Source organism: Cherax quadricarinatus, chromosome 37 (assembly GCF_038502225.1).
Source record: "Cherax quadricarinatus isolate ZL_2023a chromosome 37, ASM3850222v1, whole genome shotgun sequence".
NCBI lineage: Eukaryota > Metazoa > Arthropoda > Malacostraca > Decapoda > Parastacidae > Cherax > Cherax quadricarinatus.
The window spans coordinates 5829135-5855998 of NC_091328.1; the positions used below are offsets into that span (position 1 = coordinate 5829135).

The window sequence follows — 26864 nt, forward strand, 5'->3', positions numbered from 1 at the left end:
TGTCACATACAAGGCTATAAATTATTCCACACTGACAGGGTCAACAGGAAAGGTGGTGGAGTAGCGATGTATGTCAGAGACAATTTAAATTGTTGTGTTAGACAAGATATTAAATTAGAAGCTTCAGCCACTGAATCTGTTTGGTTACAGCTTCTCGAGGGCCGAGAAAAACTAATTTTGGGTGTGATTTACAGGGCCCCAAATCTTGATAGGGAGTGCAGTAAACTTCTATGGGACGAAATTCGTAAGGCATCTACATACGAAAATGTTGTGCTAATGGGAGATTTCAACTATAGACAGATTGACTGGAGCAATTTGACAGGAAATTTAGAGTCAGGTGACTTTCTTGATACGATCCAGGATTGTTTTTTAAAACAGTTTGTGACAGAGCCAACTAGGGGAAATAACCTCCTTGACTTGGTTCTTGCCAGTAGGGAAACACTAATTAATAATCTTGAGGTTAATGATGAGCTTGGGGAAAGTGATCACAAATCACTCAGTTTTAATATATCATGGAATTCCCCTAATAATGGCAATCAAGTCTCCGTCCCTGACTTTCGCTTGGCTGATTTCATAGGACTGAAAAATTACTTAGGTGGGCTGAACTGGAATGACCTGACTAAGGGTCAGGTAGGTGGTGATGGTTGCCGATATGATGCTTTCCAGGGCATAGTTCTAGCTGCTCAGTCAAATTATGTTCCAAATAGGGAAATCAGATCAAACAAAAATGATCCTAAATGGATGAACAATAGATTAAAATATCTGATTGGTCAAAAGAGAGGCATATATAGGCAAATCAAAAGAGGAGAGGGGCAATTGAGAAATCGATATATTCAGTTAAAGAGAGAAATAAAAAAGGGAATTAGAAAAGCAAAAAGAGATTATGAGGTTAAAGTTGCAAGAGAATCGAAGACTAACCCAAAAGGATTCTTTCAGGTATACAGAAGTAAGATCAGGGACAAGATAGGCCCACTCAAAAGTTCCTCGGGTCAGCTCACGGACAGTGATAAGGAAATGTGTAGAATTTTTAACACATACTTCCTCTCAGTTTTTACACAGGAGGATACCAGCGATATTCCAGTAATGATAAATTATGTAGAACAGGACGATAATAAACTGTGCACTATTAGGGTCACAAGTGACATGGTCCTTAGGCAAATAGATAAATTAAAACCTAACAAATCCCCAGGCCCTGATGAACTGTATGCAAGGGTTCTAAAGGAATGTAAAGAGGAGCTTAGCACACCTTTGGCTAATCTTTTCAACATATCACTACAAACTGGCATGGTGCCAGATAAGTGGAAAATGGCAAATGTGATACCTATTTTCAAAACAGGTGACAGGTCCTTAGCTTCGAACTATAGACCAATAAGCCTAACCTCCATAGTGGGAAAATTTATGGAATCAATAATTGCCGAGGCAGTTCGTAGCCACCTTGAAAAGCATAAATTAATCAACGAATCTCAGCATGGTTTTACAAAGGGGCGTTCCTGCCTTACGAATTTATTAACTTTTTTCACTAAGGTATTTGAGGAGGCAGATCATGGTAATGAATATGATATTGTGTATATGGACTTCAGTAAGGCTTTTGACAGGGTCCCACATCAGAGACTATTGAGGAAAATTAAAGCACATGGAATAGGAGGAGAAATTTTTTCCTGGATAGAGGCATGGTTGACAAATAGGCAGCAGAGAGTTTGCATAAATGGGGAGAAATCAGAGTGGGGAAGTGTCACGAGCGGTGTTCCACAGGGGTCAGTGTTGGGCCCCCTGCTGTTCACAATCTACATAAACGACATAGATGAGGGCATAAAGAGCGACATCGGCAAGTTTGCCGATGACACCAAAATAGGCCGTCGAATTCATTCTGACGAGGACATTCGAGCACTCCAGGAAGATTTGAATAGACTGATGCAGTGGTCGGAGAAGTGGCAGATGCAGTTTAATATAGACAAATGCAAAGTTCTAAATGTTGGACAGGACAATAACCATGCCACATATAAACTAAATAATGTAGATCTTAATATTACGGATTGCGAAAAAGATTTAGGAGTTCTGGTTAGCAGTAATCTGAAACCAAGACAACAGTGCATAAGTGTTCGCAATAAAGCTAATAGAATCCTTGGCTTCATATCAAGAAGCATAAATAATAGGAGTCCTCAGGTTGTTCTTCAACTCTATACATCCTTGGTTAGGCCTCATTTAGATTATGCTGCACAGTTTTGGTCACCTTATTACAGAATGGATATAAATTCTCTGGAAAATGTACAAAGGAGGATGACAAAGTTGATCCCATGTATCAGAAACCTTCCCTATGAGGATAGACTAAGGGCCCTGAATCTGCACTCTCTAGAAAGACGTAGAATTAGGGGGGATATGATTGAGGTGTATAAATGGAAGACAGGAATAAATAAAGGGGATGTAAATAGTGTGCTGAAAATATCTAGCCTAGACAGGACTCGCAGCAATGGTTTTAAGTTGGAAAAATTCAGATTCAGGAAGGATATAGGAAAGTACTGGTTTGGTAATAGAGTTGTGGATGAGTGGAACAAACTCCCAAGTACCGTTATAGAGGCCAGAACGTTGTGTAGCTTTAAAAATAGGTTGGATAAATACATGAGTGGATGTGGGTGGGTGTGAGTTAGACCTGATAGCTTGTGCTACCAGGTCGGTTGCCGTGTTCCTCCCTTAAGTCAATGTGACCTGACCTGACTAGGTTGGGTGCATTGGCTTAAGCCGGTAGGAGACTTGGACCTGCCTCGCATGGGCCAGTAGGCCTTCTGCAGTGTTCCTTCGTTCTTATGTTCTTATGTTCTTAAGCTATGGTGTAGAAATATACCTAGTTGGATGAATCTTATTGTAGCCAGCTGGTCCAGTGGCTAACGCGATGGTCTGGAGTTTTGTGACTCTGAACGCGGGTTCTAACCCCACCCGTGGTATGGTTGGTTTGCAATCGTGTCTACGATTTCGCGAGTCATGGTGGCTAATCCCTCAAGCCTAAGGCATAGGCTTGCGGCCAGACCTTGCATATTAAAGAAGTGAGATAAAGCGCCTGGAGTTGATGTTAAAGATAAGCGTGGGGATAGGTCATGTTAATCAGTTGTTTAGCAAGAGAGTTGCAGAAGGCTACCCCTGTACTATGATACTGTATGGGGTGCTGCTGTGTCAGACAAGTATCGTTTATGGATGGACTGCAGTACCAACAATTTTATAAGACATTTGCAACACTTGAGTGGATTTATTGTCGAAACGATTCGCTTGCACAATAGGCTTCTGTGGAATACAGGTGATTAGAACACTTCTATTTCAATGTTGTATTCACTTGTTTTCAACTGAAGAAGCCAGTTGTGTAGGCGAAACATTTCGGCAATAAAGATACCAAAGAGATGCAAATGTATCTTATTCATCAACTTGTTGGTATTGTATACCATCAATAATACGACAGGAAAACATAGCTAGCCTTTGCACCCACATTGTAACTATCATAAAGAATATTGTAATCGCAAGCTACGGATGTTCTCGAATTTGTTTTAATGAAATGATAACGTTATCGTGAAGCCTTCAACTTTTTACAATCGTCTCGTCGCATTTATATAATTTTGGAATGAGATATAATTAAGGTGCCAAGATTAAAAACATGAATAAGTTAATTGAAAAGAATAGGAAACAAATAAGGGTGAAAGAGAGCCTGACCAATTACACTGGACAACAAAGGTGTCAATTCACATTTAAAGACTTGTAATTCTAACTTTTTTTTTTTGGGGGGGGGGGGCACTGAATTCATAATCTGAATTTCATTTAGCTCCAACATTACAGTTTCTGTGAAACAGAACCCCACAGTGAATGATTTCACCAAAATACAGCCGTTATAGGAAAGGGATGACGGGGAAACCGACGTTAAGTTTGACTACTGTTGTATACTGGCATGGGAGAGTGATACCGAAAACTGTGATGTAAATACATTTGTATGGCTAGAGATTTCACATTTTTGTTATATATAATACGAATTTACTTTAAGAAAAATTAGTTTGCACCACACTTAATATCTGTGCACAACGTAATACCTAAGATTGTTAGGCAACAATATCGTGTGGTTCTTCAACCTTAAATACACGAAATATTTATTATTGAATTTAAAAAGAAATCCTGCATGATAGACAAAACGAGCACAGATTAGTGATCAACGTAACTTTAAACAACCAGTTGGGTTTCTGAACTAAATAAAAACTTAAATTTTATTCAATTCAATTCAAAGTTTATTCTCTATAAGGATTACAATGCTGAGTTTACAGAGTTTGGTTATTGTGTGGTTTACATGTAGTAAAATAATAATTACAGTGTACCACTGGAACACCTAGCTTGGCTAGGCATTTCGGGCAGACTTAAATTAAATCTTAAGCTTAAAATATTACAAAATTATGAGGTAAGTTGGTATTATGGCTAAGTGACTAAATACTAGTTTGTGAGTTTAGCAATGTGAATGCTTTTGTTTTGGCACTATACATAGTTTCAGTATTGGAGTATCACAGGCCAACTTATGACTAGTTAAGATTCATTATTTTGAGATTGAGATTGATATTTCTGTTTATGGTCAAATGGGTGAGTGTAAGTGTTAACCACCAGGTGGTATTCGTGTAGTTAGTTGACAGGGTGTATCAGGGAGATAAGATGTTTTCTAATGGTAGTTTTGAAGGTGATGAATGTGTCTGCAGTTTTAGAATTTTCAGGTAGGGTGTTCCAGATTTTAGGGCCTTTGACATACATTGAATTTTTGTAAAGGTTTAGTCGGACACGGCTAGTGTTAATTATGTGGGTCACTGCTACACTATGAGTACTAGATAAGTTTTATCCGGCTTAACCTTAATGCTAACGAAGGGCTCTTTAAGCAAGGAATTTAAACTGCTCCTTCCTTGGCTCAAACCTAATTACTACCCATTCTCCAGGAGCTGTACGATCTATGGGTTTAGCGCTGTCTCATTACCCAACAGCGCTCAATGATCCTTAAAGGTTAACGTTTAATTTTATAATAATAGTACTCAAGCTCATTACATATGTTTTTACAGACTATTATACATTTATGTGATTGTAACAAAATGATTGCTATAGGTATGTAGTGATAGTAAATTATATAGATTTTTCCCGGAATAACCCAAAAATAAAATCATGTTGCTTATCTTTAGCTGTAGACCAGTGACAAGTAATGGTAAGATTTTCTTCCTCGTGAAAAATGTCACTGACTTAAATGCTGGCGTATCAGATCTGGGTTGCCACCTATATGTATGTAGCTGTATATATATATATATATATATATATATATATATATATATATATATATATATATATATATATATATTTTTTTTTTATCAGGGAGAGGGGTGATAGTTTACATGTGGCTGCCTCGCTCAAGTTGTCAGGGAACTCTGCTACTTTAGCGTGCGGTCTACCGCAGTATTCGTAGTCTACGCTGTGAACTGACTTTTAACGTGCTGTCTACCTTTTATGTTATAATTAACCTAACCTAACCTGATTAGGTTAAACCGCACGCTTTTAAAGTGTAAATGAGGTAGTAGACCACATGCTAAAGTAACACCGAACTCTCAACGCGTATCTATGTATGTTACACTGTTTGACTTGGTTTTTCCTATGTTAAATCTACGCAATTTGCTTTCAATATATGCCCATAACTAGTATGAGCTTTTCGAAATTATTTTATGAATATGTAATAGTCTGTAAAATTATATGTAGCAAACCTGAATACAGTTTATCTCGGCCGGCTAAAGTAGGTAGTGTTCAAACATACCACGGGAGAGGTATGGTTTGTTTGCAATCGTGTCATTACGATTTCGTGAGTCAGGTAGTGTTCCATAGTTTCATTACTCAAGAATGGAACGCTGCATCACCCTTAACTTATTTACCTCTGTGCAACTATATTGCTCTACATAAGAATAATTCCCTGTAATATCTTGTGTATTGTGCTTTGATAAACTAGAAGTTGTACGTGTCGGGTTGACTCTTAAAGTGGTTGGTTTTTATACTTGTTGAATGTCCTCAGTGTGTGTGACTTGAAGTGTATTGTACATTATTTGCTAAGTTAGCAGTGATGCGTCCATCATCCTATCTTCCCACACCATGTAACTTCATATCAGCCAGACTTTTGTCATTGTTTTGTATAGTAGTATGAGGTGAAAATACAAATAAAGCTTCATTCTCTCACGTTTTAACTTCAGGTTTGTCTCTAATTCTATACGAGTTTGGCTAGTGGATGTATTATCATAGTACTTTCCTATATCCTTCCTGAATCTGAATTTTTCCAACTTAAAACCATTGCTGCGAGTCCTGTCTAGGCTAGATATTTTAAATAGTGTGCTGAAAATATCTAGCCTAGACAGGACTCGCAGCAATGGTTTTAAGTTGGAAAAATTCAGATTCAGGAAGGATATAGGAAAGTACTGGTTTGGTAATAGAGTTGTGGATGAGTGGAACAAACTCCCAAGTACAGTTATAGAGGCCAGAACGTTGTGTAGCTTTAAAAATAGGTTGGATAAATACATGAGTGGATGTGGGTGGGTGTGAGTTAGACCTGATAGCTTGTGCTACCAGGTCGGTTGCCGTGTTCCTCCCTTAAGTCAATGTGACCTGACCTGACTAGGTTGGGTGCATTGGCTTAAGCCGGTAGGAGACTTGGACCTGCCTCGCATGGGCCAGTAGGCCTTCTGCAGTGTTCCTTCGTTCTTATGTTCTTATGTTCTTATGTTAGTGTCAAACTGGAGGTAAGATGATTGTGTGTTGGGGGGAATGATTAGGTCACCTTAGGTAAGTCTGCGACTCCCACCTACAGTTGAAGAGCATCTCCCATGAGAAATGTCAAGCTTAAAGTTGTCCCCCGACCTACTCAGGTGCAAGGTGTTAGTCTACTTCCAGTTGTTTGCTTGGGTAGTCTTTCGGTTCCTGGCACCGTCTCATACGCTTTGACAAACATTACTGGTTTCTGACCTTTTGGGTTTTAGCCTTTACCTGCTACCCACTTATTGAATTTATATAATGAATTAGCCTCTGTCACATCCTCATCCAACTTTTCAACGACCGTGAGGCTAAAAAATTATTTCCTGACATTCTTATAGCTCATGTATTAACCTTCCTTCTGTGTTGTGTTGCGTTTAGCTCCTGGGTTGAGCTTCCATCTGTGTTGTTAAGTTAATGTGGAGAAGGGGTGATAAGTCTACCTCTTGCTGGAGAAGAAGCCATGTTGGGATGGTAGGGTTGGTGGTGGTAGCTGTGTGTGTGTTGGAGAGGCAGTTATTGTGTAGTAGGTGACGGTTGTCGAGGGGTGTACTGGGAAGCTGGTTCTCCCTCCCCCGTCACTCATCCAAATCCTTCCCAGCTCTTCTCCTTCCCTTCCTCTCCCTCGTCCCCTCTCAACCCTCCCCCCCCTCCCGCATGCAGGTGTTGGGTGTTTATGGCGCCTATTGTTAAGGCGTGTCGGGTCGATGATCGCCTCAACTACAAAGGGAATGTTTTTATTATATCATTTGTACAGGTCGATACCACCTGTTGTCTCCCTGTGTGGGCGTTCTCGCCTTTGTTTTCCCGGGATCCAGTTTCATTTCCTGGGTCCCCGCCTCTTTAATCATTTGTGGTGGCCTAATTATTCTGGTAAGGGTCGATACAGTGTTCTTGACCCTGTAACTCATTCCTGGTATCCCAGAGCCCAATCTCATTTGTTCTTTAAACTGTGAATAGTGTTTCCACTGTCCCTTAGTTCGATTACTAGCTCACTCGGCTCACACATTGGGGTCCGTGGTTCGATTCCCGGTACGGGTGGAAACATTATGACGTATCCCTCTTCACCTGTCAGTAGAATAGGTACCTGGGTGTTAGTCGACAGGTGTGGGTCGCATCCAGGGAACGAAACTGACCTAATTTTCCTGAAATTCTCTACATAACAAGGGACTTTTATATAGTAGTATAGTATGTCATCGATGTCAGCTAGGCCTATATACGTTGTACATGTACTTGTAGAAATAAAGATTATATATTATGGGTCAACACTCATTTTCTGACCAATGATATTACACCGATTTTAAGGTAAGTTTGTGGTGCTGATTTTGAATATGTCATCGGTTTTGCTTGATTGGCTCTAGTTTTTGATGAATTTGGTATCCCATTGAAAAACATAAAAGTGAAAAATATGTTGATCAGGTGGGGCTAACCTACAAATCGCATTGAAATTATTTTTTAGATCGTGCACAAATCAAATCATGTATCATACTAGCATTGTATTCTATATAATAACAGATTAACATAATATGATAATTCAGAAACCACTCATTACTGCATATGAAAACGTTATTTGTACGATTTTCTTGTGTTTGTCATCAACACAGTTTTGTTGAGCGAGCAATTGGAAGAGATGCATATTGGTTATCATTATGCAATAAGACACATTTCAAGCTTCTAATGGAGCTGTATATAAACAGCAGCCAATCTGGTTGATATTCGAGTCTCATTTAATGAAGTGTAGGGATGTTATTGCAATATACAAGTTCTTCATCTTGGCTGAAGTGAGGAAGGAGTTCAACCTTTTGTCCGATAAGCTGTTATTTTACTTCTTGTTGTGGACAGTTCTTTTCTTTTAGTTTGGATGCTAAATGTTCAGATGCTTTCTTTGACACAGGTCACTTATCAGATCATTGAGTTCTTCTTGGGAGAACTCCTGGGGTGTTGAAATGTTTACTTCATATTCACTGCCACTGCTATCACTTGTGTTACATCCTAAACCCTTAGTTTCTTCAACATCTGACAAGGGAAGGTCAGGCAGTGTTGTAAACACTGGTATGGGAATGTCTTTGCTGTGTGGCACAGGTCTCCTTGCTGAGGCCAAATCAGGATATTTCCACTTTCTTTTATTGATTGAAAGCTCTTACCTTCATACAGAAATAACAACTGTCGTGGGTTTTTTTCGGTGCTCTCTCCACACTATAGGCACACTGAGTTTAAAATTTTTCTTTGCCTGTTTTTTCCACTGCCATAAGCAATATACACAGGTTTTTCAAACCGTATGGGAAGCTCAAGACTTCTTTTGTTCTCCAAGTGCCACTTCCAATTAGCAAAATGTGCTTGTTTTATAAAATCTGTGATCTTTTCTTTGTTTTTGCAAAGAGTATTTGCCAAAAATGTAGCAAAATGCATTGGGATTGCTTAACCCTTAAACTGTCCAAACGTAGATCTACGTTCGCTCGTGTAGCGCTCCAAACGTGGATCTACATTTTTTACATGTTTTAAATGGAGAAAATCTATGTAAATGTAGATCTACTTTTGGACAGTTTGAGGGTTAAGCAGGCTCTTCGTGAAGAACTCACATGTATCTGGAAAAAATAACAAAATTAAAGGTTACAATATTGTCATATGGTCGTTGATACAACTCCTTTCATTAAATATTAAATAATTTAAACAATTCTTATCTTTATTAAAACTATCTGCATATACAAATTGTCACTACATATACACATGTTATTGCTAAGTTCCCTGTTAATTGATAAGTGAGGGTAGGTATGCAATATATTACAAGCTAGAGCCACTTTGAAAAACCTACTGCCATTTTGGAATTCAGCAACCACAAAATGCCTAAATATATTTAAATATGTAATAAGTTCACAGTAAACAGGTGACTTAAAGTTAGACTTTCACTGAAGAGGACCTTGACAAATCTAGAAGCAGTGTTCTGAAATGGTGTCTAGAGCAGCTGATGCCTTACCATCAGCTGTATAATGTACTGCAGGGTAAAATAGAACAGAAATCCATTACAGAATTTATGCACACTCCAGTACAACCATCAACTTCAGTACCAGAACCTCTACCGCCGACCTCAGCCCAGTAGGGCGACAGCATAACTTTCCATTCTCTTCACAATCATCAACACACACCAGCACCCACATTCTGTTGCATTTGAAGTCTTAAGCAGTAAAAACAACATAATACGTCACAACATTGAACTACAATTACATATTCACTTTTATTATTGTAAGATCCCTCTTCAAGGGGGGCTCCTTGGCGTGGTGAAGAGGCTCTTGGTCTGAGGAATTAGACCTATCGGTCTTCTTCCTCAGACCGAACCTAATTACCCCCCAATCTCCCCTCCCCTATCCCATCCTCCCCTTTTTCCTTTCCTCCTCCTCCTCCCCACTCCTCCCTTTTGCCCTTCCTCTTTTTGTCCTTTGGGATTTCTCCCACAGGCACGCTAGTTCCTGGGTAGGAGAAAGGATACCGGGGTCCATCCCATTCCGTTGAGGTTCTTAGCGGTGGCGTAGTTTGCCGTGGAATCTGGATCGCCTGGGGATGTCCCGATCCCTCTCCGGTATCCCGGAGTAGCTTTGGGTGTCTTTCGGGCGACGAGTGTATCTCTGGAAGCCACCTTTCGGATTCCGGGGGTGGTGGCCGAAGGAGGTATGCTTTGTGGCGGATATCCGGCCGCCCTCTCTTTTGTCCACCGAGGTAGCTCGGCAGATGTGAGGTTGCTATCCCGGATTGTTAGTTTACTAGCATGATGGGTAGGGTATGGCACGGGTTCCATGCTGCATCTGCGCTACTTGCGGTGCTGAGGTCCTCTTGGGCGCGGAGGGAGATTTCTGGCCCTTTCATTCCTCCTAGGACCTATCCCTCCCCGGTCCCCCCTTTTTTTTTCTTTTTTTTATTTTTATTTTCTTTTCTTCTTTCTTTTTTTTTCTTAAAAACAAAAAGAAAGAAGTAACCTAACCATGGCAGCCCTAGTCCATGAACCTGGTACCCCCGGGCCCCTTCTTGATACCGCACCCCGTTCTGACCCCGCCTCGTCTTTGGACCACTCTTCAGACATTCCTCATGCCTCTGTACCTATTGCCGGTGCTGTTTCCTCGCCCGCTTCAGGTACTGAGGCCTCGACTGACTCCTTCGATTTATCAGACCTTCGCTCTCCTCTGACTATGCTTCCGGCCTCTCCCTCTACGGTGCAGCAATTTTCAAATCGCCGACCCGTTCCACATCGGACCAACTCTGGTCCCACGCCTAAACGTCAACGACAATTACCTGCTGATGATACTTCTCCACCTTCACCTTCTCGTTCTTCTCAGAAACGATCGACACGTCCTTCACTACCTTTCCACGCTCAGTTTCAGACTGAACAGTGGACTAAATTCTTCACTTTACGACCAACTTCCTCTACTGCCTATCTTTCTGACCATAGTATTGGCAAGGCACTCCTACGCCATGTTGGTAAAGATATTTCTTTTCATGCTCTTAAGAGCGGTACGCGCATCATTACCGTACAGAATGCTACCCAGGCTCGTGAGCTCTCTCGTCTTTCCCATATAGATACTGTTCCTGTCACCCTTGAAAAAAAACATCATTCCCTCAATTCTTGTAGTGGTACCGTCATTCTGCCCCATACCATAGTTCAACAAAATTTCCAGACATGTGGCACTGACATTCTTGAACAGCTGGAACTCCAAGATCTCCCAATCCTCAAGGTAGACACTTACGTTCTTCCTGCCCGTGGGCGGAGACGATACCCTAGCAATGTGGCTCGTTTAACTTTTGACAGCCGAGAACTCCCATCCTCAGTTTATATAGCAGGACATCGGTTACAAGTTCGAAAGGTGATCCCTACACCACAACAGTGTAGAAATTGCTGGCGATTTGGCCATCCAGCGAAATATTGCAGATCTATCGCCGAATGCCCAGTCTGTGGTGCCGATGACCATTCTAATACGTCTTGCAATCGATCTCCCTCTTGCCTTAACTGTCATGAGGCTCACCCTTCGTACTCTCGCCGTTGTCAGGTCTATTTAAACGAGCGGAAAATCCGTTACCTCAAAGAGACAGAAGGTCTCCCTTATGCCATGGCAGTTTCTCATCTCCGCCTCCAAGGGAGACTCCCACGTGTTTCTTATTCCCGTGTTTCAAAACGTCCTCCCACTTCTGGTATCCCATCTTCTACACCCACCTCTGTGGTTACCTCTCCCATAATCACTCCTGTATCTAATCCTTTTGCTGTCCTCGGCTCAGACGTCCCTACTTCAACGCCTCAGTCTAATCTCGCTTCTTCGAGTTCTCTCTTACAAGCCTCAGTATCGACGAGACTTCGTACGACACCTCTTCCCAATCGTCCCTCTACTTCTCAAAAGTCAAAAAAAGGTCCGGTAACACCTCCTACCCATCTTCCACCTCCTCATTTTACCCTCCCTGTCTCTGTCCCTAGTTCTTCCCCTCTCACTGGCTCAGTTACAAATGCAGAGGTTCACCCTCCTCCTCGTAATGTACCTTCCTCCCCTGTTCCCTCCCAAGTTTCTTCCTCTTCCGCCACCTCCCAGGTTCCTGTCTCTTCTGTCCCCTGCCACGCTTCTCCAGTTCCCTCCACCCTTTCGCCCCCCCCCTACCTTGGTACAGTCCAATACAGTCCCAATCTTTACTCATCCTCCCCCTACCATTCCCAATATTGTCTCCCATACGACATCTCTGAATTCCGAAACACTTGAAGCAATCTCTGAATATATTGCAGAGATCAAACCATCAATGGACACTGATCCACCTTCCGCTCTTTCTCTCTCCTCTGCTCCATCTGCGCAACTCCTTTCTTCACAGCGCACCGTTCCTTCGCTGCTTGAACATTTTCCACTGCCTCCGCATGTGGACTTTTCTAACCCTTCTAGTCCGTAGGAACCCTTACCTGCGGATTTCAAGTATCTTTATCATTGCCAATCATGGCCTTTTTACAGTGGAATATACGCGGCCTCAGGGGTAATCGGGGTGAGCTTCAGATGTTACTCTCCCAGTTTTCCCCTGTTGGTGTTTGCTTACAGGAACCAAAATTACACTCTGCTGTTATTTCTCACATCTCAGGCTATAATTTATTGTATTCTTCAGATCCTTTTCCTGATGGGACCTTTAATGAAAGTGCCCTTCTTCTCCGCACTGATATTCCGTACCATCAGCTATTTGTTCATACTTCGCTGCATTACACAGCAGCCCGTATCCACTTACATAGGTGGTATACGCTCTGTTCTTTATATCTCTCTCCTTCTCGGGCATTATCTATTCCGGATTTTGCCTTCCTTGTTTCGTCATTACCGCCACCGATTCTGTTACTTGGTGATTTTAATGCCCACCATTTCCTCTGGGGGGGGTCTCACTGTGATTCCCGTGGAATTCAGTTAGAGGCTTTTCTTGCCACCCACCCCCTCCATGTTTTAAATACAGGTACTCACACCCATTTTGATCCTCGGACTCATACTCTCTCTTGCATCGATCTCTCAGTTTGCTCTTCCTCCGCCGCATTAGACTTCACTTGGTCTGTTCTCCCGGACTTACATGACAGTGATCATTTCCCAATCATTCTTACTTCCCCTTCATATTCGCCACCTCTTCGCACCCCACGCTGGCAATTTAATCGGGCAAATTGGAACCTTTACTCACACCTGACTGTTTTTAAAGAGGTTCCTTCTTCGTCCTCCATCGATGAGCTTTTACACCTCTTCTCGTCCTCCGTTTTCACCGCAGCTTCTCATTCTATACCCCAAACTTCGGGCAGGCATTCTCAGAAATGCGTGCCTTGGTGGTCTCCTGCTTGTGCTCGTGCAGTACGTTTGAAACGCGCTGCATGGGGCAGGTACCGGTACAATAGAACCACAGAGCGACTCCTTGATTTTAAACAGAAGCGTGCGATCGCTCGCCGTGTCATCCGTGACGCTAAACGCACTTGCTGGCGAGATTATGTCTCCACCATCACCTCTGCTTCCTCTATGAGTGCAGTCTGGAAAAAAGTACGAAAACTGAGTGGTAAATATTCCCCTGACCCGGCTCCTGTTCTGCGGGTTGCCGGTGTTGATATAGCAAACCCACTAGATGTTGCCAATGAAATTGGCAATCATCTGGTCCGTATTTCTCAGGGACTCCATCTATGCCCCTCATTTCTTTCCTCAAAGTCTGCCAGAGAGTTAGCACCCTTGGACTTTTCTTCTCTCAGAGAAGAACAGTATAATGTGCCTTTTACACTTCAAGAACTGGAGGCAACACTCTCAGCTTGTCGATCATCGGCAGCTGGGCCTGACGACATTCATATTCGTATGCTACAACATTTACATCAGTCAGCCCTTGCAGTCCTATTACGCCTTTACAATCTTATTTGGTCACAAGGAGTTCTTCCACAGCTGTGGAAATCCGCCATTGTTCTCCCTTTCCGCAAACCAGGCACTACGGGACATGAAACCTCCCACTATCGTCCCATTGCTCTTACCAGTGCAGTTTGCAAAGTATTGGAACGTCTAGTAAATAGACGTTTAGTGTGGTATTTAGAGACACACAACAGTCTCTCCACTCGCCAATATGGCTTTCGTAAGGGACGTTCTACCATAGACCCCTTACTGCGCTTGGATACGTATGTTCGTAATGCCTTTGCGAATAACCACTCAGTTATTGCCATATTTTTTGACCTTGAGAAGGCATATGACACAACTTGGAGGTATAATATTTTAGCCCAAGCCCACTCCTTAGGCCTTCGAGGCAATCTACCATCCTTCCTTAAGAACTTTTTAACTGACAGGCATTTCCGTGTTCGGGTTAATAATGTGCTCTCCCCGGACTTTATCCAAGCTGAAGGTGTCCCCCAGGGATGTGTTCTGAGCACAACACTTTTTCTCCTTGCTATTAATGATTTGGCCTCTAGTCTTCCATCAAATATTTGGTCATCACTCTATGTTGATGACTTCGCTATTGCCTGTGCAGGCGCTGACTGTCACCTCCTTACAGTTTCTCTCCAGCATGCAGTCGACCGTGTTTCCAATTGGGCCACCACGCATGGGTTTAAATTTTCCAGCACTAAAACCCACCAAATCACTTTCACTAGACGCTCTGTCATCTCCGATCATCCTTTGTACCTCTATGGCTCCCGTATCCCTGAACGTGATACAGTCAAGTTTCTGGGCCTCCTCTTTGATCGTAGGTTATCCTGGAAACCTCACATTACCTCTCTGAAGGCAACTTGTCACAGCCGGCTGAACCTTCTTAAAACCCTTGCTCATCTTTCGTGGGGAGCTGATCGTCGAACCCTCCTTCACCTACATTCCACCCTTATTTTATCGAAACTTGATTATGGTGACCAGATCTATTCAGCGGCATCTCCTGCTACTCTCTCTAGCCTTAACCCCATTCATCACCAAGGATTACGTTTATGCCTTGGTGCTTTTCGCTCTTCCCCTGTCGAAAGCCTCTATGCAGAAGTGAACGTTCCATCCTTATCCGATCGCCGTGATGCCCATTGCCTGCGCTACTATGTACGCTCTCATGATCTCCGCAATCCTTCCATTTATAGAATGGTCACTGATATTAGTAGACATTCTTTATTTGTTCGCCGCCCCTGCTTACTCCGTCCCTTCTCTCTTCGCCTTCATTCGCTCTTGTCTTCTCTTCAACTACCACCTTTCTATGTACATGTAGCATCTCACTTTTCCCTACCCTCCTGGGAAGTTCCAGCTGTTCGAGTCTGTTCTTTCTCCCTCCCTTGCTCGAAAGCCCAACTGTCTACGGTCGCTTCCCGCTCTCTTTTTCTTGACCACTTTCACTCTCATTCTCATGCCATTGCTGTGTACACAGATGGCTCTAAGTCTTCTGACGGCGTAGGATTCGCAGCAGTGTTTCCGGACAGCGTCGTACAAGGGCATTTACTATCTTCGGCTAGTATTTTTACTGCTGAATTATATGCCATCCTTACAGCACTTATCCGTATTGCATCTATGCCTGTGTCATCATTTGTGGTTGTCTCAGACTCCCTTAGTGCTTTACAGGCTATACAAAAATTTGATACACCTCACCCCTTAGTCCTCCGTATCCAACTTTGGCTACGCCGCATCTTTACCAAGCATAAAGATATTGTTTTTTGTTGGGTCCCTGCTCATGTTGACGTACAGGGCAATGAACAGGCAGACACTGCTGCGCGGTCAGCAGTACATGACCTACCAGTTTCTTATAGAGGTATTCCATGTACGGACTATTTTGCTGTAATATCTTCCCACCTTCACACCCGTTGGCAACAACGTTGGTCTACTATGCTCGGCAACAAACTTCAGTCTATTAAACCGAGTATAGGTTACTGGCCGTCTTCTTATCACCAGTGTCGAGGTTGGGAGACTACTCTCTCCCGTCTTCGCATTGGCCATACTCGTCTTACTCATGGATATCTCATGGAGAGGCGTCTTGCTCCTCTCTGTGAGAATTGCCAAGCTCCATTATCAGTCAGCCACATTCTGTTGGACTGCCCACTTTATCAACGAGCACGCAGAATTTACCTCTGTCGTCGTCTTCGCCCCGCTGCTCTCTCTTTACCTTCCCTTCTCGCTGATGGACCCACCTTTCATCCGGACTCTCTCATTGACTTTTTGACAACGACTGACTTACTTCACAAATTCTGATACTTTCAGCCCTTTCTACTTGAATCTCTTGCTACCCTCTACCCCCGTACTATCCCCTGCCCCGCTGTTTTCTGTAACCTGCTGATCATCCCCCCTCCCTTCTGCCATCCAATTCCCTTGCTTCCTTCCCTACCCTGCAGCGCTGTATAGCCCTTGTGGCTTAGCGCTTCTTTTTTATTATAATAATAATAATATTGTAAGATCTGGATGTCTAAAAAAAAGTTGTTTGACTTTTTTTGGGGCTCCCAGGAACATAACCCTATTTTTCCCATAAGTCCTTCATTTATCTAACATGGATTTACCTAACACAGCATTTTCAGGAACGTAGCTACCATGTAATATAAAGGTCTACTGTATACACATTGGATAATAAAAATTTATTTTTGGATACCGAATATAATACTACAGTGGAACCCTGGATTTCGCATGCACTGGATATTGGACTTTTCGGATTTCAGACACTTTTTTTTTTGTGCGAAATTTTGCCTTGAATTTCGGACCTTGTCCCAGGAATCGCATGTATAAGACGCATCCACCCACTGGTTGAGTGACCATTCTGTCACTGGTTGAGTGACCATTCATCTGAAATATTTTGCAATTTTTGTGCTTGTTTATTGATTGTGACTGAGAAATAAGCCACCATGGGCCCAAAGAAAGTTCCTAGTGCCAGTCTTTTGGTAAAAGGCTGAGAGAGAGGGGAGAATGCCTTGTTCAGAGATTCTACAATATGTATGATACTAAAGCAGCAGGAGTCGATAAAGGCTATAGTGCCAGCCAGCAATAAAGTGTAGCATTAACGGTGTAGCAAGTAAGTTAAGCAATTAAGCAATAGAAAAAGGATGACATGAAAGTAAATCTTCCAATGTTGTTGGAGGTATATAGGGCCACTGACATCATATGCTGCCCTGTGTATCTTCCACCATCTTAAACCTCTGCCAGCATCTCAATAACCACTTTATTTCTTTACATTCTCCACAATAACCACTTTATTTCTTTACATTCTCTATTATGTTTTTATACAATATTCCTTATTTATAAATTACGTACATGGTTTCTGTGTGACTAGTGGTGTTTCACTGTGACTAGTAGCGTGTTTAATTGTGGTGGGAGCTGCCGCTGCCACCACTACCACTATACGGCTTATGCTGTCAGTGGCCCTGATAACCCCCACAACACCACCACCACTAGTCACATTCCTAATGACATATTTTATTCATTCTAGAGTATATATCATGTTTCTGTGTTGAAATTAAGACACATGTGCAACATCTGGGTATCTTTATTGTAGACGTTTCGCCATCCAGTGGCTTTATCAATACAAATTCCAGGACATAACTTGAAGGCAGTGGAACTATGTACAGAAGATGAGGTAATCAGTCCCTCAACCTAGCAGTAGGTGCGAAGAGCACCATAGTCGTAGAGATTCTGAAGCAGAAGCAAGGCACCTGACACTTATATAGTAACGTCAGGTGGAAATGGGACGGGTACCAGACGAGGGCATTGTCACTGGTAGTGCGGTTTTCCCTAGTGGAAGTAGGTCCTACCCAAAGCGTCAGGTGCCTTGCTTCTGCTTCAGAATCTCCATACTATGGTGCTCTTCGCACCTACTGCTAGGTTGAGGGACTGATTACCTCATCTTCTGTACATAGTTCCACTGCCTTCAAGTTATGTCCTGGAATTTGTATTGATAAAGCTACTGGATGGCGAAACGTCTACAATAAAGATACCCAGATGTTGCACACGTGTCTTAATTTCATCTTGTCGGTATTGTATACCATTCTTGTACATGTTTCTATGTTATTAATATTGTATATTATGTCATATTAGATGAATTGTGATAGATAAATAAGCCATAGAGTTGATATTAGCATCATATTTAAGTATTTTGTCCTGTCTCCAAACAATAAACTCTTCTTCCCCATATGCCAACAAGAGTCTTCAGGTTCATTTGTCCATTTCATTAGTGCTTTTTATTTATTTCTCATTGTTTTCTGTATGTAAAACTATACTTATTCTTTAAAAAATGTATTTTTTTTTTTTTTAATATTTTTGAGTGTCTGAAACTGATTAATTGTATTTACATTATTTTGTGTGGGAAATATTACTTCAGATTTCGCACTTTTCGAATTTAGAATGACCTTCTGGAATGGAGTAGGTATGAAATCAGGGTTCCACTGTATATTTATACAGCAGATAGTTTTACTACAAAGTATGGTACCTGTATAGTAATTCAGTGTATGTATCACAGTAATGACAGGAGTCTTCATGCCCACAGAGCCTGGCTGAGGTGTTCCGTTGCTTCATCTGTATGGAGAAGCTCCAGGATGCCCACCTTTGCCCTCACTGCTCAAAGTTGTGCTGCTACCTCTGTATTCGGCGCTGGCTAACGGAGCAACGGCCTCAGTGTCCACACTGCAGAGCCAACTTGCACCTCCACGAGTTAGTCAATTGCCGGTGGGTAGAGGAGGTGACCCAGCAGTTGGACACATTGCAGCAGGCAGGGGTTAGGCCTCCACCACCAGACACTGATAAAGACAAGTAAGTTGTGCTTCCTTCTCTTTCAGTTTATTTTTGCATTCTTGAAGATAAATTCAACCTTGGGTGTTGCCTTTTTACAAATGAAAATTTTGCAGTATAATTTGGTATGAGTTTTACACTTAATATTAATAAAATTAATATACAGTAGGGCCCCACTTATACGGCGGATTAGGTTCCAGGCTATCGCCGGAAAGCAGACATCGCCGGAAAGCAGAACGCCATTTTATCATTTATAAATGCATATAAATGAAAGACAACAAGTTTACACTAAATTATATTAAGTCAGTAATAGAACTAGACATTAAAAACACAAAAAGTAAAATACATACACAGTACATTCATTACTTATCTTAACCCTTAAACTATCCACATGTAGATATACGTTGACATGCGGCAGGCTCCGAACGTAGACCTACGTTTTCTTTTTACATGCTTTCAAATGAGGAAAATCAAGGCCGGAGCGCTATGCACGTGAACGTAGATCTACGTTTGGACAGTTTAAGGGTTAGAGTATTTGTAATCTTAATGTAGAGTGAGAGGTGAGTAGTACTTATTTGTAGGAAGTCAGGTGTAGGTAGCCCTGGCTCCCCGTCTCATACTTAATATATGATATTTAAAACAGCCCAGAGAGTTAAAATACACATACAGTACATGCAGTATTTTCCTTAAAATATGTGTACTCTTAATGTAGGAAGAGAGGTGAGTAGTACTACGTCTTTATTTGTAGGAAATTAGTGTAGGTAGCCAGTAGGTGTAGCTGGCTACCTACACTGTGGCCCAGAGCCATATTATTAGTATTGACATACCTTGTTCACTGAATTTAATCGTTTCTAACAAATACCTTTAGATGCCATCACAAACAAAGGGAGAAGTAATGAATAATTCATGCCAAAAATTGTAAACAAAAAACGGAGTGGGGGAGTGGCTGGGCCAAACACAGATTCATATGGTATAAACCTTGGTAATAAATACAGACAAGTTGGTTTAGAAAGACACGTAAGCAAACACTATAACATATTTATTAGAAAACGTTTCGGTCCTGGGACCTTGATCACTTCTAACATACAGAGGTAGAAAGACATTATATATATAGGCGGAGAGTGATATGTGACGCACGTGACCTGAGGAATGTCATAAGAACATAAGAATGGAGGAACACTGTAGAAGGCCTACTGGCCCATGCAAGGCAGGTCCTTATCAAAACAACCTCTACCTATGATGAGGACGGGTAGACGATGAAATCATGTGACTCCTGTGTTGTTGGGTTGGTGCTGCTTAAGTATCATGTATGCCAATGTTTTTGAAATTTTGTAGTTTCCAGTGTTGCGTTCTATCACCGTCACCGACACTATAGAACGCAACACTGGAAACTACAAAATTTCAAAAACATTGGCATACATGATACTTAAGCAGCACCAACCCAACAACACAGGAGTCACATGATTTCATCGTCTACCCGTCCTCATCATAGGTAGAGGTTGTTTTGATAAGGACCTGCCTCGCATGGGCCAGTAGGCCTTCTACAGTGTTCCTCCATTCTTATGTTCTTACGACATTCCTCAGGTCACGTGCGTCACATCTCACTCTCCGCCTATATATATAATGTCTTTCTACCTCTGTGTGTTAGAAGTGATTAAGGTCCCAGGACCGAAACGTTTTCTAATAAATATGTTATAGTGTTTGCTTACGTGTCTTTCTAAACCAACAGATTCATATACGTTTTCTCTGGTGCCTGACCAGAGAAAACGTAATGTTGTCCCTTCGCCCGGCTACCACACAGGTCCACAAATATTATTAGTAGAGCACATATAAAATATGCATTGGTTTAGAAAGACACGCAAGCAAACACTATAACACATTTATTAGAAAACGTTTCGGTCCTGGGACCTTGATCACTTCTAACATACAGAGGTAGGAAGACATTATATATAGGCGGAGAGTGAGGTGTGACGCACGTGACCTGAGGAATGTCATAAGAACATAAGAATGGAGGAACACTGTAGAAGGCCTACTGGACCATGCGAGGCAGGTCCTTATCAAAAACAACCTCTGCCTATGATGAGGACGGGTAGACGATGAAATCACGTGACTCCTGTGTTGTTGGGTTGGTGCTGCATAAGTATCATGTATGCCAATGTTTTTGAAATTTTGTAGTTTCCAGTGTTGCGTTCTAGTGTCGGTGACGGCGATTAGTGAGGCTTCTAGGCACCGTTGGCGTCTGAGGTCTGGTTCGGTGAGAACGAGTTGTGCCTCATTCCAGTTCATCAAATTCCCCGTGGAGTCTCTGTGGAGGACACATGCGTACCTTACATCGTCTCTGTTAGAGGCATTTCGATGCTCATTCAGGCGGACTGCAAGATCTCTGCCTGTCTTGCCTACATATTTCTTGGGACAGAACCCACAGGGGATAGCGTAGACGCCTGCTGTAGAAGTTAGAGGTGTGGGGCTGCGTTTCGTAGTGAGGTCTTTGATAGATGATGTGTTTATGGTGGAAACGTTGATGTTACTCATAGCAAGTGCCCTGAGAGTATTCGATGCAACATCGCCACATGGGAGTACTATGAACTGTTTAGGGGGCTGTTCCATGGGCGGTTTGTTGAGGATAGCTTGTGCCTTGAGTCTGCAATCTCGGATGAAGAAAGATGGGAACTGAAGACGTGTAAAGGCTTGTGTTATGTAAGTGCATTCTTCTTCTAGAAAACAAGGGCTGGAGATGCGAAGAGCTCTCAAGAAGAAGCCAATGAGGACTCCTCTCTTAGTGCGGGTGTCTTGGTGTGAATAAAAGTGTATAAGATCGTCCTTGTTGGTAGGTTTTCTATACACTTTGAAGAGAAGTTTGTCACTGTCGGGAGATCTGCACAGTAGAACGTCAAGGAAAGGAAGTTTGCCATAATTTTCGAGTTCAAGTGTAAACTTTATTGATGGTTCAACTGCATTGATCTTGTTGAGAAGGGCCTGGATATTGAGACGTCTCGGATAGAAAACCAATATATCATCAACGTATCTTAGCCAGGTAACGGTGTTGGGAATGAGGGTGCTGAATTTCTCTGTCTCCAGGTTTTCCATGAAGAGGTTGGCAAGCACAGCACTGAGCAGGCTGCCCATTGCCATCCCAAAGCATTGTTTGTAACAGTTGTCCTGATACTTGAAGAAGTTGAAATTAACACAAAGTTCCACTAGATTGATGAAATCTAGAAGAGGTAAAGGGAGGTCGTGGTTTTCAGTGAGCCTCTGTCTCAGAATGTTGATTGCAGCGTCAGTAGGAACGTTGGTAAAGAGGGCTGTTACATCGAAGGAAGCCATGCTTTTGTTTTTGACATTCAGGTTGGAAATTCAGGAGAGAAGGTCACCTGAGTGTTTGAGGTGGGCTTGACTGATGGTGCCCAGAAGCGCTGAAAGGTATTTGGCAAGGTGGCCGGCTAGTCTGTGTGGTGCATTTATTACCAAGGTTTATACCAAAATATGCATTAAATGCCAGACAACAAGTTTACACTAACTTATATTAAGTTAGCAATATAAATACATTAAAAACACAATAAAAGGTAAGATACACACGTAGTACACTTATTACTTACCTTAAAATATTAATATTAATGTGTGAGAGGTGAGAGGCAGGGTGTTTATTGAATAAAATCAGAATGGCATACCATCATCCTCTAACTTGGCACTTAAAGCAAGAGGCTTACTACTCCTCTTTTTATCACAGCTGAGCTTAGACGCCATCTTCATTGAGAGCCAACTAGTTAAAGAGTAAATGAGAGAGAGAACGAGATACAGAGTTCAGACAATGTAAGAACACAAACTGAACAGGTAGTGGGCGATCACTTGGTCAGGCGAAATAAATGCGTATGTATTAATATGTCTACTTTTAGTTCATTCACGTACGTTTGTAAGAGTTTGTAAACCTTTTACCTAACAATATTTTTTGTATTATAATACTAATTACCTCACAATACAAATACTCTTGCATTGTGTACAAGTTAGTACAGAATAAACAAACAGCAACACTCTCATTCTCATGCAACACACCATTTTTAGGGTGAATTAAGATGATATTATTATTATTATTATCATAAAAAAGCACTAAACCCACAAGGGTCATGAATTGCTATATATAGAGTGAAGGCATATGAAAGGAATATTTTTCTATAGTTATCCCCCAGTGTTTGACTAGAGAAAACGTAATTCTTCCGACACTACCTACACAGCCACTTTGTAAACAAATCTCATATTTACATCAATTTTTATTCTGTGAGTGTATCATATTTATATGCTATGTGACATGTTTCTTATATAATTTTGAGGAAAATATCATAGATGGACTAATGAAAATGTCTGTATTAATGTAAAATAAGACATTTAATGTGCCCAAGAGTGATTATTATTCCGAAGTATTGGCATCACGATTAGAGAGACTCATAGCGATTTTAATGAGTACCTTCACACCAGCACAGTGTGTAAGTATATTTAGGTACAGGTACACATAAGCATAATTATCATAGTACATATAAAATACACAATAACTTTAAAACCCTTGAAATTTTGGAAAGTTTCCAGACATAATAGATGTGGTCACGCAGAATGTAAACAAACCGGGTGGGGTGCGCCATATTTGAAAGCCCGCTTGCCGTATAGCAAATTTTGGTCATAATTTGACATCGGCGTATTAGTGGAACACCGTAAGGCAAAACACCGTAAAGCGGGGCCCTACTGTGCTGTATTTATAATTCTAACAGATTAATAAATGGTAAGTTTATCAAGAAAGAGGATTCCTATATAGGTTAACATATTTTTTTCCTTTATATTTGTCATTGTCTTTGGATCAACCTTAAACTATAAATACTTATGCATCATCATAAAACGAAGATTTGTATTGTTATTGGACAGTGCTGGTCACTGATTTTTACATATTGTAATTTTTTTTTTGAGGAATTCCAAATTGGAAGCAGACTAGGAGTATTTTACAAGCACAGGAGTTTCAAACACAGATGATGAGATAAAAAGGGATAAAATCGTGAGAGAACAGTATGAAACTATATTTCATTATTTTGCCCACTCCATAAATAATAGTATTAAATCATAGGGTTTAAAAAGGAATGCATGCCCATGCTCTCAGCACCTGTATTCAAATCAGAGAGTCGTCAGTCCAAATGTGATGTTCTAGTGGAGAAATTCATTACTTAGACCAAAATGCACTGACAGGACAAATACACACAGAATGAAATGAAGCAATAAAAAGAAGTTATGAACTTTTACCATTTTCTTATCCTTTTAGCAGACAAAGATAACAGCACCAACATCAGTTTCATGCCATCATAAAATTAATTACGCATCAGCAATTTTACCAATGCACTATTCTTACTTTATTCTTACACTATTCTCTCACTATTCTTGTGTTCAGCAGATGGAGAATTAAGTCTTCACCATGTCTTGTGCTAATTCACATGGGTTTAGCACTTTACATAAATATAATAATGCAGGTTGGCTATCACTAATCCAGCAGTCAGTAATCTGGTTCCATCAGTAATCTGGCACTAATTTTGGCTAGCATAATTTCAAATTTCTAGGGTTGCCACACCAACCTGCCACTACTGTTTGGTGGCACTATTTGCTGTAAAAGTCATTCCAATTTCTTTTTCTCCATTTATTATTATAACTTGCTCACTTTTAGCCCTAGCCATGGTTCCAACGAATAAAAGAAATGCTTCTCATTGTGTAAAACACATACACCGTACATTGTCCATAAAAGATAAGGTGGCTTTGAAGCCACTGTTGGTTGCCATGAGCTCAGCTCACTCAGATAAACTGTGACTGGTAAATTTGGGCCTACATGTGAGAGAATAGGTCTGTGTGGTAAGTGTGCACTATATAAAAAATCCTGCAGCACGCAGTGCATAATGAGAAAAAAACTGCGACCATATTTTTGGTGTAAAGCATTGACTTTGCAGTGTATTTTCGTATGGTTTTTATGGTTGTATGTACACCTACCATCCGACTTAGGACCTGCTCGACTTACGATCACTCGACTTACGACCGTGTTCTTTTTGCAAAATGTGATGTTGATATTCAGTAGTAAAGTTCAACTTGCTTCCATTTCGACTTACGACCGGTTTCTCGGAACCGAACTCGGTCGTAAGTCGGATGGTAGGTGTATTTATATGGTTGATAGAATGGAGGATACATATATTACAGAAATAGATATGATTTAGATTGGTTTCACTAAAGAAAATGCCTTGAAATTGAGCTCAAAGTAGCAGAAATGTTTGATTTTTGCAGACGTTCAAGAGTAAATAAATGATGTCACCATTTAATGTGTGTCCAACTGGCCAGTCTAATATGTGGTCACGAATGGGTTGACATTATTTATACAATTATTACAATAATGCAGTAGTCTGCATAACAGTAAATCTTCTATTTTTTGTGTGAATAAAAATTCAAAATGGAAAGCAAGCTTAATATAAGAGGGGCCTGGAGATGTGACTAATGAACAGAGAAACTGTTATTTTAGTGCCAGGAATGTCTGCATTGTTTATTCTGGACCCTATTTTGAAACTGGCATTTCTTGAAATTTGTGTGAAATTGGCCAAATTAGTATTGATTTCTGACCACTTCATTGGGTAGTTGAAATAAGTAAATGGCTGCACGGTTTCTTGTACTCACTCGACAGAATAATAGAAGGAATACTAGCAAAATAGCTATGAGCTTGGTAGACTGGAACAATGGAATGGGCCAAAAATAGGGCGTAAATTGGGTGAAATCACCGATGCATAAATATCGCCATTGGCTTAAGTGTATTCTAACCTAACCACTCTGTAATCCGGAAGAATCTCTAATCCAGCACCCTACAGGTCCCAATGATGCCGAATTAGTGATAGTCAACCTGTAATAATCCATTGTATTTGTCGTGTGCATAGTGACTATGATAAACTAAATTTGTTTCTTTGCAGGTGTGAACGACACCAAGAAAAATTAAGTGTATACTGTTGGACATGTGGGAAGTGTATATGTCATCAGTGTGCACTCTGGGGTGGAACACACTCAGGCCATACCTTCAAGCCCCTAGAGGAAGTATATGAACAACATATAACACAAATTAGAGAGGAAGTAGCTCAGCTGAGAAGAAGATTGCATGAACTGGTATCTCTAGTGCAGGAAGTGGTAAGAATTATACATAAGACAGTACTATTTTTAGGCAAAAAAATATTTTCATGTTTGATCATGGCAATTCTGACATAATAAACTTTATTAAAGTATTTTTTATGAAACCGGCCATATCCCACAGAGGCAGGGTGACCTAAAAAAAAAAAACGGAAGTTTCTCTTTTTAAATTTAGTGATGAGAAGGGGTTACTAGCTCCTTGTTCCCAGCATTTAAGTCGCCTCTTATGACATGTATGGCTTATGGCAGGAGAATTCTGTTCCACTTTCCCATGGAGATAAGAGGAAATTAACAAGAACTAGTAAGAAAATAGAATAAAACCCAGAGGGGTGTGTAATATATGATTGTACCTGTATGTGTAGTGTGACCTAAGTGTAAGTAGAAGTGGCAAGATGTACCTGAAACCTTACATGTTTGAGACAGAAAAAAAGACACCTGCAATCCTCCCATCATGTAAAACAATTACAGGTTCCCATTTCACACTCACTTGGCAGGACAGTACTGTAAAACAAAAGCCTGTCACTGAATTCTGTAATTGTTTTAAACGATGATAGGATTGCTGGTGTCTTTTTTGTCTCCTATACATCCAAGATTTCAGGCACGTCTTGCTATTTCTACTTACACTTAGGTCACACTAGACATACATGTTTTTTTTTTTTTCAACAAGTCGGCCGTCTCCCACCGAGGCAGGGTGACCCAAAAAAGAAAGAAAATCCCCAAAAAGAAAATGCT

At 41.2% G+C, this 26864-nt stretch overlaps 1 protein-coding gene across 6 annotated transcripts in view; it reads left to right on the forward strand.

Annotated features, from left to right (window-relative positions):
* LOC128701797 (E3 ubiquitin-protein ligase TRIM37) overlaps positions 1 to 26864 on the forward strand; it is a 96031-nt gene that overhangs the window by 18267 nt on the left and 50900 nt on the right. For all 6 annotated transcript variants that reach the window (XM_053795735.2, XM_053795720.2, XM_053795721.2 and 3 more), the window contains exons 2-3: positions 18712 to 18974; positions 25922 to 26132. In XM_053795735.2, the coding sequence (XP_053651710.1) occupies positions 18712 to 18974; positions 25922 to 26132 (474 nt within the window). The remainder of the gene's footprint in view (positions 1 to 18711; positions 18975 to 25921; positions 26133 to 26864) is intronic.